Below are 16,385 nucleotides of genomic sequence, written 5' to 3' on the forward strand. Positions count from 1 at the left end.
ATTTTAGTTCATTCGTATTAAAATGTCTTCACAGCTATATTTTCACTTCAATCAAATTAATATTCAAATATCATCATAGCATTTATCATTAGCAATGATGTTTCTTTTTCTTTCCTTTTATTCCATTTTTACTGGATATTCTCTGTATTTACATTTCAGATGCTATCCCCTTTCCACCAATCCCCCCTCCCCCCCATTGCCTCCATGAAGGTGCTCCCTCTCCCACCTCAGTGACTTGGCATTCTTCTACACTGGGAAAATGATGATATTTCTTAATCAACTCTTATAAATTCAAAAGCTATTCTTTAGGAAAAAAATTTTATAAGAAAAACATATTTAAATAAAATTTTGTAAAACATCTATCAGATGTGTAATGTAATGAAAAATAATAGCCTATAAACAAAAGCAAAATGAAGCAACTAAAACACAAAGACGTGGGAAATTACTATGTTAAGATGCAAAGGCATTTATTTTTAAAAAGTCTTTATAATTGACTTTATCATTTTTATTGGATATCCTCTCTATTTAAATTTCAAATGTAATTTCCTTCCCCCCCCACTATTGTCCCTCCTCCCCTTCCCCTTGCTTCCATGAAGAGTCTCCCACTCCCAACCACCCATTCCCACCTCAGAGCCTTGACATTCTCCTACACTGGGAGAATGAGCCTTCACTGGACCAAAGGCCTCTCATCCCATTGATGCCAGACAATGCCATCCTCTGCTGCATGTGCACGTGGGGCTATGGGTCTCTCTGTGCGAACTCATTAGTTGGTGTTTTAGTCCCTGAGAGCCCTGGAGGATTTGTTTGGTTGATAATGTTTTTCCTATGGGGTTGCAAACCCTGTCAACTCCTTCAGTTCTTTCTCTAGATCCTCCACTGGGATCCCCATGCTCAGTCTGATGGTTAGCTGCAAACATCCTCATCTGTCTCAGTATTGCTCTGGCAGAGCCTCTGAGGAGGCATCCATATCAGGTTCCTGCTCGTAAAACTTCTTGGCATCAGTAATATTGTCTGGGTTTAGTGGCTGTATATGGGCTGAAGCCATAGATGGGCAGTCTCAAGACAGCATTTCCCTCAGTCTCTGCTTCAAACTTTGTCTCCATATTTTCTCCTGTGAATATTTTTGTTACCCCTTCTAAGAAGGACTGAATCATATACACTTTAGACTTTCTCCTTCTTGAGCTTCCTGTGGTCTGTGAATTGTAACTTGTGTAATCTGAGCTTTTGGGCTAATATCCACTTTTCAGTGAGTGCATACACTGTGATTTGTGTGTGTGTGTGTGTGTGTGTGTGTGTGTGTGTGTGTTACTTCACTCATGATGATATTCTGAGATAGTGTCTGTCTTTATCACTGAGGTGTGTTTCTTGTATGCAGCAAAATCTTGGGTTCTCCTTAAGTATTCCGCCTGTTAGTCTACGTATTTTTATTGGGGAATTGAGTCCATTGATATTGAGAAATATTAGGGACCAATATTAGGGATTGTTGTTTCCTGTTATTTTTGATGCTAGAGATGGAATTATGTTTGTGTGGCTATCTTCCTTTGTGTTAGTTGAATAAAGATTACTTTTTACTATTTCTAGGGTGTAATTTCCCTCCTTGTGTTAGGATTTTTCATCTAATATCCTTTTTAGGGCTGAATTTGTGGAAAGATATTTGGTTTTGTCCTGGAATATCTCGGTTTCTCCATCTATGTTGCAAATTTTGCTGGTTATAGTACCCTGAGCTGGCATTTGTGGTCTCTTAGTATCTGTATGACATCTGCCCACAATCTTCTAGTTTTCAGTCTCTCTTGAGAATTCTGGTGTGATTCTGATAGGCCTGCCTTTATAGGTTACTTTTGATTTTTCTTTTACTGCTTTTAGTATTCTTTTTCATTTTGTGCATCTGATATTTTGACTATTATGTGATGGAAGAAATTTCTCTTCTAGTCCAATCTATTTGGAGTTCTGTAGGCTTCTTCTGTTTATGGGCATTTCTTTCTGTAGGTTAGGGAAGTTTTCTCATTTAATTTTGTTAAAAATATTTACTGGCCCTTTAATTTTGGAATCTTTGCACTATCTTCTGTGCCTAGTATCCTCAAGTTTGATCTTCTCATTGTGTCCTGGATTTCCTGGATGTTTTGGGTTAGGAGCTTTTTGCATTTTGCCTTTTCTTTGACTGTGGTGTCAATGTTTTCTATGGTATCTTCTGCCCCTGAGATTCTCTCTTCTATCTCTTGTATTCTGTTGGTGATGCTTGTGTCTATGACTCCTGATCTCTTTCCTTGGTTTTCTATCTCCAGGGCTGTCTCCCTTTGTGGTTTCTTTTTTGTGTATATATCCATAATTAGATCCAGGATGGTTTTTTTCAATTTCTTCACCTATTTGGTTGATTTTGTGTTTCCTCTTTAAGGGCTTCTACCTGTTTACCTGTCTTGTCCTATTCCTATATTTCTTTAAAAGAGTTATTTATGACCTTCTTAAAGTCCTCTAACATCATTATAAGTTGTGATTTTAAATCAGAATCCTATTTTACCTGTTGGGTCGGGGTATTCAGGGCTTGGTGTGGTAAGGGAACTGGGTTCTGATAATGCCAAGTGCCCTGGGTTTCTGTTTCTTATGTTCTTGGATTTGCCTCTCTCTCCATCAGCTTATTTTTAGTGTTAGCTGGTCTTGCTGAGTCTGACAGTGGCTTGACTCTCCTGTAGTCCTGTGTGTCAGCACTACTGGGTGGGGGGTTCTCTCCAAGCAGGGTCTGGGTACAGAGAACTGTGGCACAGGATCAGTACAGGGACCAGACAGAAACCGGAAGGATCCTGTTCCTAGGTTCCTGTGTCCTGAGGGCTCCAGGCAGATCCCTCAGAGCAGAAATGGTGGTCTTACCGATGCTCTCATGTGTGTCAGCACTTCTGGGGGGGCAGCTCTTTCCTACTTGAGTCAGGGAATAGAAAGCTATAGCACAGGGTCAGCTCTGGGTGCAGGCAGAAACTGGAAGAATCCTGTCCCAGAATGCTCCTTGGTTCCTGTGTCCTGAGGGCTCTGGGCAGGTTCCTCTTGGTCCAGGAATTTGAGCAGAGGTGGTGGTCTCACCTGTGTTCTCAGATGTGTCAGCACCTCTGTGAGACAGGATCTCTCCCAGTGGGGTCTGGGTACAGAGTGCTCTGGCACTGTGTCAGCTCCAGGCACATGCGGAAACCTGAAGCAACAGAACATGTCTAAGACCAACTGTTTCTCATATCCGGCTCCCTTTATGCAACAGAAAAAAGGATATGCCAACGGAGCACGTTTGCTCATTTTGCCTAATCTGAGTTTTCCTATAAAATGAACTATTTGGATAAATAAGAATTTGTTTTAGACAAATTTAACAAAAGATGGAAGCTATAACATACCATATCTCAGATTAAATAGTGCTAATGCTAACTCTAATAGAATGGCAGGTGATTTATATTAAATAAATTAATTAGAATAAATTTCATAATTTCTACTAATTGATCTAAGCTATTTCATACAAATTTAAATTAGTTGTGTTTAATATGGTCTGATGATTCCTGTAAAACAAAAATATGAGTGTTTTCAACTTTATTTAGTATGGCTCGTACCATATCTATTGTCAGGGAAACATATAAAATTGTCAAAACTGTCTGATCGGCATCAGTCACTTTTTTTTTTTACTCGAAAACATTATTTCAAGTTTCTTGAATTTAGGATGAGGTTAAAGGATGAACATTTTAGGTGGTTTTGTGTATGTATTTTGTCTATTAAATGTGGTGGTAAAAAAATATGCCCTTTGCTAACCCTCTTCAAAATTCATTCAGTTTCATGAGACATCTGTCTTGCTCATGTCTGCATGAAAGAAACTCTAGAAAATATAACTTTTAAATTGATTGTAAAACACTTTGGGTGTGGTGAATTGTGCCAAATCACAACAATCTCTTGTTCAAGGTTTTTGTGATTTATTCAAATTTCAATGTAGATATGTTTATTAATAGTGTCATTTTGTCAACCAAGCGGGTGCACTTTTTATTTGCGAAAGCCACAGTGTGGGAAGGGAGAATACACTAACACAGAGGAAAGCAGTCGAGGTCAAGAACAGTATTAAAAGGAATGCACTAAAGAAACTCCACTGCCGCAAAGCAGGGGCGGGCAGGCAGGAGCACAGGCAGGAGCACAGGCAGGAGCACAGGCAGGAGCACAGGCAGGAGCACAGGCAGGTGCACAGGAAGGAGCACAGGCAGGAGCACAGGCAGGAGCACAGGCAGTTGCACAGGCAGGAGCACAGGCAGGAGCACAGGCAGGAGCACAGGCAGGAGCACAGGCAGGAGCACAGGCAGGAGCACCGGAAGGAGCACAGGCAGGAGCACAGGCAGGAGCACAGGCAGGAGCACAGGAAGGAGCACAGGCAGGAGCACAGGCAGGAGCACAGGAAGGAGCACAGGCAGGAGCACAGGAAGGAGCACAGGCAGGAGCACAGGCAGGAGCACAGGCAGGAGCACAGGCAGGAGCACAGGAAGGAGCACAGGAAGGAGCACAGGCAGGAGCACAGGCAGGAGCACAGGCAGGAGCACAGGCAGGAGCACAGGCAGGAGCACAGACAGGAGCACAGACAGGCTACCGCTATCTGTTTCACTAGTCTTAGGACCCCTTCTTTTAAGGAAAAAATTCTTCTCACATTGATTATAAGTTGAAGAAATAAAGACATCACATTGTTTACTAAAAAAATTAATATCTAAGGAAAAACAAAAAGAAAACCTGTTGAACTTACAGTCCTTGTGGGCTTTTTTATATCTAAACTTAAAAAAGGAAGGAAGGATGGAAGAAAAAGAAAGAAAGAAAGAAAGAAAGAAAGAAAGAAAGGAAGGAAGGAAGGAAGGAAGGAAGGAAGGAAGGAAGGAAGGAAGGAAGGAAGAAAGAAAAGAATGGAGGGAGAGAGGGAGGGAGGGAGGGAGGAAAGGAAGGAAGGAAGGAAAGAAGGAAGGAAGGAAGGAAAACCCACTAAACCAAAAGAACCGTCTGTTTAAAGTGGGCAGTGTACCACATTTTAGTGCCTGTAAGAATTTCCTGCAGGTTGTGGTGGCTCACACTGGTAGGATCTCCTGAAGGAGGCAGAGGCAGGAGGATCATGAGTTTGAGGCCAGCCTTGCCTACAAATTAAAATGGGACTGGGGGTTTAGCTCAGTGGTTGAGTGCTTGTCTAGTGCTCTATTAAAAAAATAGTGCTAGGTGATTTTCTTTTCTTTTGCCTATTCAACAACTTTATATCTTTAGACAACTCTGTGCCCAAAACATTGCAGCCTATATTAAATCAAGTTATTTTACTTTTGTTTCATTTTGCAAGTGTGTGTGTGTGTGTGTGTGTGTGTGTGTGTGTGTGTGTGGGTGTGGGTGTGTGTGTTATGCAGGTGTTTGTGCATGTATGCTCATGTGTCTGTGCATTTGCATATGTGTGTGGACATGCATGCTGATGTGAACGTTTTCATACGTTGCAAGATCTGAGGTTCATTGTTGGTGTCTTCCTCAATCTCCCTCCCTCAAATACGGAGTCAACGTTGAACTCAGGTGTATCTTCTAGTTCAGATGTGTTGCTCAGTTTGCTTTGAGGATTTCCAAGTCTCTGCCTTCTGATGTTCCCGAGTTACATTCAGGCTACTATGCCTTCCACTATCCAATTTACATTGTTCTATTCTGTGCATAGACATCTTATCTTCGGATATATCTTTTAAAAATATCCTTTAAGACGTTAACGTTTTATTTTGATGAATCCCTTGTCCTCAATTTTTGCTGTTGCTTATGACTAGTTATTGTGTCTAAGAAGGTAGGATTATAACCTGAAGTCATAAAGACTTACCACATAAATTTTTTTCTAAGAATTTTCCAGAGATGAATGGCTCACACTCACTGACTTGTGAGCTTGTTCTCAAGCTAGAAGAATCAAGAGTTTAGTTGTGGCACTAAGAATAAACAAACAGTAAAATATGGTGAGATGAAGTGCCAAGAAATGATTTCTTACATTTGTGATCAAGTCTTATACAAGACTCCCAAATCTCATGAACAGACAAAGTCATTTCAACAAATGGAATGAAGAAATTGGAGATATGCCAGTTGGCCCTTTTTTTTTCATAACACACACACACACACACACACACACACACACACACACACACAATCAAAGATCAGAGATGCCAGCGAGATGGCTCAGCAAGACCTGATTCCCATAATTTGTCCTCTGACCTCCACACACATATGCTCTCTGATTTTGCATACAGAACCAGTAAATAACAAGTGAAGAAAATTTAAAAGATCATGAACTTAAATGTGGGAGGTAAAGCCATAAAGTTTCTGAAAAATATTTCAGTGTGTCTCCAATATAATTTTTAGTAGAAAATTAACCTCAACATGGAACATGAGTTATATCCTTTGTCTAAATTTACCCTAAGTGTCTACCTGTGTTTGTGCAGACACTGAGAGTAAGTGGTTTAGCTGAGGAACAACTGATTATAGAAGGTAAAATCTCAGTCCCTTCCGAATCTCACCTCTAATTATTAGATGACTTTGGTTATGTCAATTTTGACCTATGAATGTGTTTCTTCTGTTTCCATTGGGTGACACCTGTAAGGCCATTTTCAAGTGTGCCATGAGACTTCCTTTAGGTGGTCTGTCAGTGAACGCTTTTGAAAGTTATTTTGTATTTGTCTGAGGACTCTGAAAAGGGATATAATTACACATTTCCAGCTTTTAATTCTCAATACTGTGAAATAAAGGTGTAAATTAAATAATCAGATTACCATTGATTGATGGAACCTATGTCTACAAGTTTAAAACAGTCATCACTTTCTTCAGCACAGTGGAGTGATAATTAGCAGGAGACACGGTTATCAACACTTAGCACATAGACGTGAAGACACTCGCTGCTTATTTGGAACAGATGGAACATAGAGACTTAAGCTTGTCATACATTAAGTAATACGCCTTGAAATTGTTTTCCAGATGTTTTAAGGTATAATTTACATGAGACATACCATAAGTTTAAAAGATGCAAAACTACTTCCAAAGGGAAGGTTTGTAAATAGCCCCTTTTTAAATAAAGGAAAACAAAGCAAAAAAATAAATCATTTTAAAAGACCTAGACCTAGACCCCGACAAATACCAACATTATGTGTGGTAAAAGAACACATCAGCAAAAGTTGTGTAGGATCAGAACATTCCATAGACACAGTATTTTTTTTTTTTCATGGAAAATGTAGGGCTAGGAAATATAAATTATCTCTTGACCCTAAACTTTCGTTTGTAGGACCTTAGAGATAACTAGCAATCCTGAATATGGGCTTCCCCTACTATACCACCTTCAAGTCACTATCCACATAAGACTGCAGCGTAGTACCTAAACAACTATGCAATTTTAATTCTTTTCTCATTCAAGATTTTTGGTGTGATTTGTGAGTTTGGAAAAAATTCAATACCAAATATTAACATTTGGCCACTTGACTTCAAAAATAAGTAAAGATTTTATTATGTATTTGAAGTTAGGAGAATTAGTATTAACCCAAATTCTATAACACAGATTAACAACATGACAAATTACAACGTTAATGTTTTTCTTTACATGTTTATATTCTATTAAATGCTTCCTTACCCATATCCTCTCAGTAACTGGCATATCCTCTGTTCATCTACTTAACCATCTATTCATTCAGTTTCTGTTGTTGTTTTGTTTTGTCTTGTCTTTCCCTCAAGATTTTTAAAAACTATAAATTTCTTCTATATCTTTCAAACATTTTGAAACTTCAATGCATCTTACTTGAGGCCCAGAGAAGAGAATCTAACATGCAGGTGAACAACATAAAGTCGATAGGATTTAGTTATAATTACCAATCAGTCTAATTCAAAAACACTGTGTACCATGATACTCTCTCATCACTATATCAAGAGTTGGGTTTACATGAAATCAAGGGACATAGCCCTATCTTTTAAAAATTGTACTAAGGATATATCAAAGAGCAACTATTCATAAAAAATAATTATTCTTAAAAATAGTTATTTGAAGTAATTAAAATGCTATAATGTCCAGGAACTCAAGACCAATTTTGGACTCAATAGCTTCCCCCCACCCCCCATGCCACAAAGTAGTCTTTTACAGATCTCTAAAACTGAAAACTTGAATCAGGTAAAGTGGATAGATGGACTGAGGTTCATGAATCTTAGAAGATGAGAGCTATTTCACAGCGTAGATCCCTCTGAGTTGTACTGGGGCTCGAAGACAATGTTTGTCTGGCTTATTGAGGAGTAAGACATTTGGGTCCCAAGGAGAATCATGTTTAAAGCAGGCAAGAGATACTAATCATCAAGAACAAGGCAACCTCAGGTGCCAGCTATTCATAGATTATTAGACTGTAAATGTCAAATTAGAAAGTGATAAAAGGAAAGGACCAGGCATAAATAGGTTTAAGTACTGAAACAGTAAAGATTATATATCGAAGAAATTATATAAAATTTTGAACTGGAGCCAGGCTATAAATCTAGCAAGAAGACAGCTACTAATGGAAAGGTAGGCACAACATTACAGCAGGAAGACCTACTCTTTTTGTATCATTTAGTGATATTCATGGGAGAGTGGGTTTTAAGTCAGTAAGAGAAAGAAATGTTTAGCACCTAAATATGATTTTTGACATTGAGCCTCTTGTTACTGAAAATCCCAAACTAAACCTAAACTAAATACCAGGGAGGGTGCAAAATGATTCGTGTACCAGCTGTGAATGGCAGGAAGTCCCAGAAGGCATATTCCAAGTCCATCTTCTTGTCAGAGCCAGAACATGCTAACCATACTTGCAGACACACCAATCTTGCCGGACTGCTCCAGTTTGGATTCAGTCTTTCATGTGGGCTGCCATTAACAGTTTCTTTGTACTGGGCCTGGTTATTTAAACTTTCCCCATTCCTCATTTGAATACAATACTTTCCAGGATGAGATTAGTTTCCTGATGCCTTTGACACTCCTCCTTATCCACCTGTCTTCCTACGCTCCTGCTTTCTCTGGAAAATACTCTACTGTTCGCTCAGGTGTGGGTTTTTTTTTTTTTTTCAAGGGCTTTTGCTCTCAGAGACAAGAACCTTGCTATGAACATGGTTGCTTTATGTTTTTCTTTTCTCTTGGCATTAACATTATAAAATACGTTATAAATACACAATTTTACACTACATTCTTTGAAAAGTTTATCTTGGGGTACCTACAATGTGATGACCCTTGTAGTAATTACCTATTTTGGATTATTGGTTTATTTGGGGAGTGGAGAAAAATAAATATACCCATAAAATCATAACAAAACAATAAAGCCAAATTCTTAATCTTCCTAGTTTAAGATGATTCAACCATTTTTTTCTTCAGCACACTGACAAAGGAGTTCACATTCAGTAGATACTGTCCCTTAAGTTTTGAATTTGATTTATCCCATTGGACTTGTCCCATGAATTTTACTATTCTCTTGAGATGCTGGGCAGTGACAATGACTCAAAATTTCCAGCCAGCTGCATTATCATAGAAACAAATAACCAACACTCTAGCTTGTACCATTGCTAAGTTATGCCACATGTGAGGCTGGGTAGGTACCTGATGCTTTTCAGCTCAGGATGTTTTCAACTTAACAATGACTTTATCCAGATCCAGTCCCACTCCAAGTAAGGAGGATTTTCATAAAACTAGGGGAGAAGCATAGTGACAGTGGTATCCAGGACCCTCAGTGGAACTGGAAGGATGCAAAAATAATAGGAATAGGAAGGAGGCATGTGGGCAGAGGAAGAGGCAGTACCCAAGGTGCTAGAAGGGGTTCAAACATGGCTTCTCTGAGAGAGACAGAGACAGAGACAGAGAGACAGAGAGACAGAAGGAAGGAGAGAGGGACAGAGGGAGGGAGGGAGGGGTGGAGGGGAGAGGGAGGAGGTGCGTGGACAAAACTGAAGACTGCTGGGAGAAGAAGTTATTGGCAGTGAGATGACAAAGATTGGTGAAAGCTAAGACCTTTCAGTCCTCGCAGAAACAACAATATGATTCTAATAGCAGTGGGAGCCCATTCAAGAACTGTATCCAGGAAACTGATTTACTGGAAAATACTGAGATTTAGGGGTTCACTGAATAAGAACAAATGTCATGCTAAAGCTCATTAGGATTAATAACGTGTAGCTTGAAGCTTTAGAATGGAAAATGAAGATTAACATTTTCCTGTGGAGAGATATTTCTGTTGAAACTCAACCATTCGTGACTAACTCAAATAAAGTAACACACATCAGAAAGAGTCATTTAGCCGTTTTAATTACCTAAATTTCTCAAATTATGGGATGGCTTGCTTTCTTGTACAGCAGCAGTGTCGTCTTTGCTCCACTCGGCACTATGCAGTGTGTTCCCACCAGATGTTCCTCTTATTATCTTAATGAAAATAGATGCAGGTGCCGCTGTGGGTCACAATTGTCATTGGTTCTAAATATATTCATTCTCCAAGTGCTCATCATCAAGACTAGCATCTGTCAGAAGTAAGAACCCCTTCTAGTTTTTCTTGTGTGCTCATTACCCTCTTGAGGTCAACCACTGCTGCATTACTGGACAAAAAGCTGCCTTCTTCCTTTCCCAAAGTGATGCCCCTGTGGAACTCCATGTCTACACAGATACAGCTTTTCTGACCAGCTGCATATGTTCCAGGGGAGCTGGTTGTGTTAAGAACACTCCATGGGCACTACCTTTACTTTCAACCCATGTCCTGCCAACGTGATAAAACACCTTGGTATATGCCAACAAGGGGGAGAGCCTGAGGCACTGATGTTCCCTACAACTGCCAAAGTAGTGTTTGGCACCAAGCGCCCTTCAGATCCTACCTCTGCTTGTCTGGTATCTGCTCATTCTCCTGCATCTGGTGCTGGTAAGAGTGAGATTAAACTCCAGGACCTGAAATTCTTCCTTATGTCTGCTTTATGAAAATACATGTTAGGATGCAATACTCACTCACCTGGTTGTGGATCCATGCTTGTTGTAATCTAGAAACTTCCACTGAAATTTTCAGGAAGTGTAGATGTCACCTTCTCATGTGTTCTTTTCTCTTTGCTTTTCAGAAAATGCTTCCAGACCGCTCACTTTTATTTAGAAGACAATACATCCCCTCGAGTAATATCTACACCACCAACACCCATCTTTCCAATTTCAGGTAATGATCTGAAGAGTGTTTATGAGTATCTGGTACATACTGAAAGAAAAAAAAACAATGAAGGAAGGTTTGCCTTTATTGACATATTTTCGAAATACCTATAATGCACACGAGTAACTATTTGTTACTAAAAGAACTGTGATATCATGTGTCAGTCAACCAGTCTTATACACTGTCCTCATTAATTCCATGTGTTCTTAGTCACAGAGATGATATGGCAAACTAATTTATGATTATTCTGTTATCCTAGTTGGGATTAAAAGCCATGACAGAAAAAAAAATGAGGAAGGAGGTTTACTTCAGCTTACAGTTCATCACTGAGCAGAATAGGACACAAACCCAAGGCATTCACCTGGAGGTGGGAATTGAAACAGAGAACATGGAAGAATGCCTCTTACTGGCTTGCTCTCCACAAGCTTACTTACTTTGCTTTTTTTAAAATACAACGGAAGATCACCTCCCTAGGGAGGGCACTGCCCGTAGTAGGGTGGGCTCTCTGGTCAATAATTAATTTAGAAAAATTCCCGACAGATAGGTCCAAATGATGTCTGATGGAAACAGTTCCTCACAGGAACTTCTCTCATCTGAGATGACTCATTTGTGTCAGATAAACAAAAGCTAACCAGCACCATAACGTCTTCACTCGTTTCTACTGCAATAGAGGAAACTTAAGCAATAAGGATCAGAAATCTGGACAGGAGGGGAAAAAAAAACAGAAGTAAGGTTAAAATGTAATTTCTGTAATAGTTAGGGTTTCTACTGTTGTTATAAAACACCATGACCAAAAGCAGCCTAAGATAAAAATGATTAATTTTATCTTACAATACTCAGGTCGCACTGTGTCACTGAGAGAAGTCGGGGGAAGAAATCGAGGCAGGAACTTTTGAGAGCAAGAACTGAAGGACAGGCCATAGAGCAACATCCACTACTAGCTTCCTCTTTGTGGCTTGTTCAACCTGTTTACTTTTATATACAACTCAGATCACCTACCCAATGCTTGAAGGACCAACAGTGGGCTTGCCCTCCTACTTTAATCAAGAAAATAGCCAATCTTAAAGAGGCACTTTCTAATCTAAATTCCCACTTCCCAAATGACTCTAGTTTGAGTCAAAATACCATAAAACTAACCGGAATAGTTGCCCCCTTGTCAACTTGACATCCAAACACATAACCACCAAACCATAACATTTCCTTCCTTGCCACTGCCTAAATAACATGTTCATATCAATAAGACAGTGTAACATATTTTAACTTTTAAAAGTTCCATAGCCTTTAAAAACTCGGACTCTTTAAAAGTCCAAAGCTTCTCTAAAATATCCGAAATATCTCTAAATTGCCAAAGGTTTTTCAACTGTAGGCTATTGAAAATTAAAAAAATAACAATACTAATTTACATTCTTGTTTCAAAAAGGAAGAATGGGGCACAGTTAGAATCAGATCGGGGCAAACCAAGTCTAGCGGTGTGAAGCTCAGTGTCAGACGTCTGGGATGATGGTGTTTTGGGCTCCAGAGGACATTGGCATTTCCTTCTCTGGCTCTGCCATGCATAGCACATGTAACTTGTCTTGTGGGCTCACTTTGGCTCTGATCCATGCATTACTGTCCTTGGAGGTCATCTCATGGTAATGGAATCCCCAAACTGCTACATAACTCTGTAACCGAGGTTACATCCTCACCTGACTCTGCTGTAACCGAGGCTACATCCTCACCTGACTCTGCTGTAACCAAGGCTACATCTTCACCTGGGTCTTCACACTGCCAAGTCTCTACTTTTCTTTTTGATCCCTTCATTTCTTCAAAACTAGGACCACCTGGGAAACTGTTACATGTTGGGCTGCCAGCCATGGCAGAGCTTAGGTCTATTCTGAACTACTACTTCTGCCTGTTGATCCGAGGAAACACTTCCCAGAAGATTTTTTTGCCTCAGTGATGGTGGTCCCTTCTTAATCAGAGACAACTTCCCAGCCTGAGATGACCAGAACCTCAGATTCCCCAATCAAAACATTAAAACATCCTTAAGAGAGTCCTTGAGGGAGGGGGCTCTCAAATTTCCCCTGAAACATCATAAGCTAAACCTCCCTCCGTTGTTGGCGCTGTTCCCAGCATAACCACCCAATTCTCACTGTAGCTCTTTATGCTCTGAACACTCAGTGACTTTTCTACCACCAAATTCCAAAACCATTCCCAAGCCTCCCCAAAACATGGTCATGACTCTCTCAGCAATCTCATGAACCTGGTACCAGTTTATTTTTTCAGTTGAGGTTCCTATTGCAGTGACAAAACTGTGACCAAAAGCAGCTTGGGAAGGAAAGAGTTATCACTTCCAGGTAACAATAGTTGTCACTGAGTGAAGTCAGGGTGGCAGCTCAAGGGCAGAATCTGCAGGCAGGAACTGAAGTAGAAGCCATGGAGAAACATTTCCTACTAGACTGTGCCTCATAGCTTGCTCAGCCTGCTTTTCTACAAGTCAGGACCAGTAGCCCAGGGGTCGAACCAACCATCCACATAGGACTAGGACCTCCCACCATTTCAATCATGACTCAAGAAAATGTGTGAATAGACCTGTCTGTTGGCCGATGTTATGGAGATGTTTTCCGGTGTTCAGCAGTCCCTCTTCTCAAATGACTAGGTGTGTCTAGTTGACATACAACTTAAGAGGACAGATCATTTCTGATCATCTGTGTTTATGTGAAAATGTTTTCTAATATTGGAGTGCACACATACACATGCACCCCAAAAAGCAAATACCATAAAACAGTGGTTGTTGTACTAAGGGAGGGAAATGACAGGAATACCGAGAATGTAGAGCTGTTTGAAAGTTTTCACATGTTGCATGATTGAATCCCTTTAAATTGTCTATTATACCAACATATACATGGACAACAGTGCTCAGAGCTTGATAATTAAGAGGCAAACACTCCCTGACCGCAGAGTTTTCCTCTGGGGCCAAAATCCCAGCCGTTTATGTGATTGCAGTAGACATTATAACTCTCTAGAACACAGAGGGCTAAGGAAAAATGGGCACATCTTTCCCCATAGTCTAGCCAGGGTAAGTGTAGTCCTCACTCCTCGTCAAGAAAACTTCTTGCAACAGAGAGAGACCACTAGAGAGAATTACACCGATCACCCACAGAGCTGTCAGCCCAGCCCCCACTGACGGGTCTACAACACAGTTCTGGCATCTGAAGCTCAGAAATCATTGGAAGAGAGGTAACAGAGCCAGAGAACTGGGGATTTGTTGTAAGACCATGTCTCTGAGATATGGCAGAAGCTACACACGAGGGTCTCGTCAACATGGCTGCCTAAGCATGAGCTAGAAAGGGGGATAGCAATAGACAGTAACATGGGTGGGACAGGCTCATGGGGCCTCAGTCCTACAAAAGGAACTGTAGGCAACCAAGGTACAATGAAACCTGGGAAATTCGACTTCTCTAGGGAAGAGCACATCATACCCGTTTGTTGTCCTAACACTGGTCGGCCCTGAAAATATATTTATACAAGTAACATTGTACATTCTGTGCAGGTTGTATCTGTGTGTTTAAGAATACACACACACACACACACACACACACACACACACACACATGCAAGCAAGCACACACACCACCAGCAGCAGCACCAACAAAATTTTAAAAAGAGAGCAAGGAGGGTGTACATGAGAGAATTTAGAGGCAGGAAATATTGGGAAATAATATCATAATCTCAAAAAATCCAGAATTTATTTTTAAAGAAAGGGAGATATTTTTAAATATATAAGCAGAGACAGAAGAATATGAAGATAGAGACAAAATAGTGACAAGGTTTTCTAAATCGGGGCAAGAAAAGAGGCTTGTGTTCCATGTGGCCATTCACGTAAGTCTTGTTTCAAACGGTTTAGATGCTCCACCAATCGCTGCTGAAGAGCAGGATTCTGCCTGTTATCTTCTGAAATCCCATTAACAAAATATGAAATAGTTGTTCTCTTTGCGTGTTCCTTTGCACCACCACTTATGATACATGGAACAGGTATTCTTGATCTTGTTCTTTCTATACATACAAGTTGGTTTCTCTCCTTCTGGCTTATATTAAGACCATGAGGTTACTTTAATAGAGCGCTGACCCTTTAACACTTTTAGGATCTTGAGACTTTAAACTCTCCAGTGTCTGTGGAATTGTGGTTTTCTTCACTTCCAAAGATATGCTCTACATACCGCATTATCATTTTCAGATTATCTCTCATATAAGCCAGAGTCCAGCACAATGCATTATTAAAAATAATACAATAATTCAAAATCAAGAACTTGGCTAAGAATTTCCAAATCCTGCCTTTTCGATTTCAAAAGAGCAGTAATCAAAGATGTGTCCTCTCACTCACTTAGGTCTGGAACAGTCACCCTTGATCATGGAAGTGTTTTCTCTGTGTGCAAAATTAGGAAATGAAGAGAGATTCCAGTCTCACTTCCAGACCAATTGTCAAACAACTTATCAAAATACTTGGTGTACCTGCAGTGATTGGTTGGCTGGGCATGAGGGAGGGGGGCTCAAGGACATTCATAGGAACTAATGATTTAGGGGGCAGATCATTTTTGTTTTCTTACCTAATTATAAATGCTACTTTCAAGCAAGATCTTTCTATAGGTGTGAAGGTGAAATTACACCTAGCGGCTTCTCAAGCTTCCCTGGCTAATTCAATGTTGGTGTTCAGGTCCACCCACCTAAGAGGAAGAACAGATGGATTCTAATTTCTTTTTTTTTTTAATCAGCAAATTCTTAGTAACTGAAGCTGAAAAATTTTTAGAAGGCCGAAATGCTGAACATCTGTTAATGTAAATAATTATTCCTAGTGAAATGTGTTTGACGTTTCCTTGTTAGAAACAGCACGTGTGAAGCCGTATACTGTGAACTACTGTGTTTAATCTCAGAGAAGCCTGTCCTGGAAAAGCAGAGCAGAGTGCGGGCTACTGAAAACAATTCCCTTTACAAACAAGTTAACAGATCCACAGCTTCATTTGCATAGTACATTTTCAAGTTAAAATTCCTGAAACTTTACAGACCGAAAAGCTCCAAAGTTTTTCTTACATATTATGATTAATGAATGCCCTTCATATAAATGCTTTTACTTACATATAAAGAGAAGGGAGAGATATTTTCAAGTGTAAACATATACATATCTTATTGTAAAAAATAAGATACTAAACTTTATACAATTATAATTGCACTGGGACCCATTGACGCTATTCCTGG

General features: G+C 39.9%; 1 protein-coding gene across 6 annotated transcripts in view; it reads left to right on the forward strand.

Moving 5' to 3' along the window:
* Window positions 1-16,385, forward strand: part of PTPRZ1 (protein tyrosine phosphatase receptor type Z1) — a gene marked incomplete at its 5' end in the record, with an annotated part of 180,400 nt that overhangs the window by 137,047 nt on the left and 26,968 nt on the right. For all 6 annotated transcript variants that reach the window (XM_080936118.1, XM_080936119.1, XM_080936122.1 and 3 more), the window contains one exon: window positions 11,071-11,162. In XM_080936118.1, the coding sequence (XP_080792244.1) occupies window positions 11,071-11,162 (92 nt within the window). The remainder of the gene's footprint in view (window positions 1-11,070; window positions 11,163-16,385) is intronic.

This window comes from Micromys minutus (assembly GCF_963924665.1).
Source record: "Micromys minutus genome assembly, chromosome: 23".
NCBI classification, from domain to species: domain Eukaryota; kingdom Metazoa; phylum Chordata; class Mammalia; order Rodentia; family Muridae; genus Micromys; species Micromys minutus.